The following is an 814-nucleotide window of genomic DNA, read 5'->3' on the forward strand; positions in this document are numbered from 1 at the left end:
TGCTTAAATTGAAGGGCCAGTCTTTGGCTGCTGACTGCTTGTAGGGCCCTGCGGCGGCCATCCAGCGAGGAATATATGATATCTCATGCATGACGACGTTTGGAATCACTTTAACACTCGCAGAAAAACTTTTGTAATTATAAAAAAATAATTTTGTAATTCATCTAGTAGCTAAATTAATCATACTAGACTAGACTAGGTATATCCATTATTAATTTATGAAATTATAAAAGATTTTCATAAAATGTGTAATTTTCTTCGTATTTAAATTTTATACGTATCTTTTTTTACTCTTTTGCTTTTTAAGTTTCTATTTTTTACAATCGTGCAATACCCTTTTATAAGTTACAGCATTTATTTCATTGGAATGTAACTTTTATCATTTTTAATTTTTATAAATTACAAAACAATTGTTATGATTTACCAAAGAAAAATACAGAAAAGAAGGGGGCAGGAGTTAGCATCCGGAAAGAAACCGTGTGTCTGTTTCTTCGGTCAAGAGGGGTGTGCCGTAACGATGACATGCCACTGCTCATCACGTACACTCGCACGTCATGAAATGCCCATTCCAAGCCTATATATACCCAATTCTCAGTCCGCAGCTCTGCAAATACCCAAAGCCAAAACCAAAACCAATGCTAAGTGTATTTTTTCTTGTAGCAGAAACAACTTCCACCCGTTTGCACTGCACGACTGCTCAACTACAATAACCCAAAGCCAAAGCCAAGCAAATTACTTAGTTTCAGATATGGAAGGCAAACTGCAAACCCAACAACAACAGCAAGAAAATGTCACAACTCAACCTCTTCTCACT

The 814-nt window shown here is 36.0% G+C and overlaps 1 protein-coding gene across 1 annotated transcript in view; it reads left to right on the forward strand.

Annotated features, from left to right (window-relative positions):
* Positions 1 to 619: 619 nt before the first annotated feature.
* The window catches only part of LOC110427338 (putative 12-oxophytodienoate reductase 11), an 8,009-nt gene continuing 7,814 nt past the window's right edge, over positions 620 to 814 (forward strand). Inside the window, exon 1 of the mRNA XM_021442823.2 lies at positions 620 to 814. This exon is cut by the window's right edge and continues 35 nt beyond it. Coding sequence (XP_021298498.2) covers positions 749 to 814 — 66 coding nt within the window. The 5' untranslated portion in view covers positions 620 to 748.

Source organism: Theobroma umbraticum, unplaced genomic scaffold, assembly GCF_002168275.2.
Source record: "Theobroma umbraticum cultivar Fairchild unplaced genomic scaffold, ASM216827v3 scaffold_228.0, whole genome shotgun sequence".
Classification (NCBI taxonomy): domain Eukaryota; kingdom Viridiplantae; phylum Streptophyta; class Magnoliopsida; order Malvales; family Malvaceae; genus Theobroma; species Theobroma umbraticum.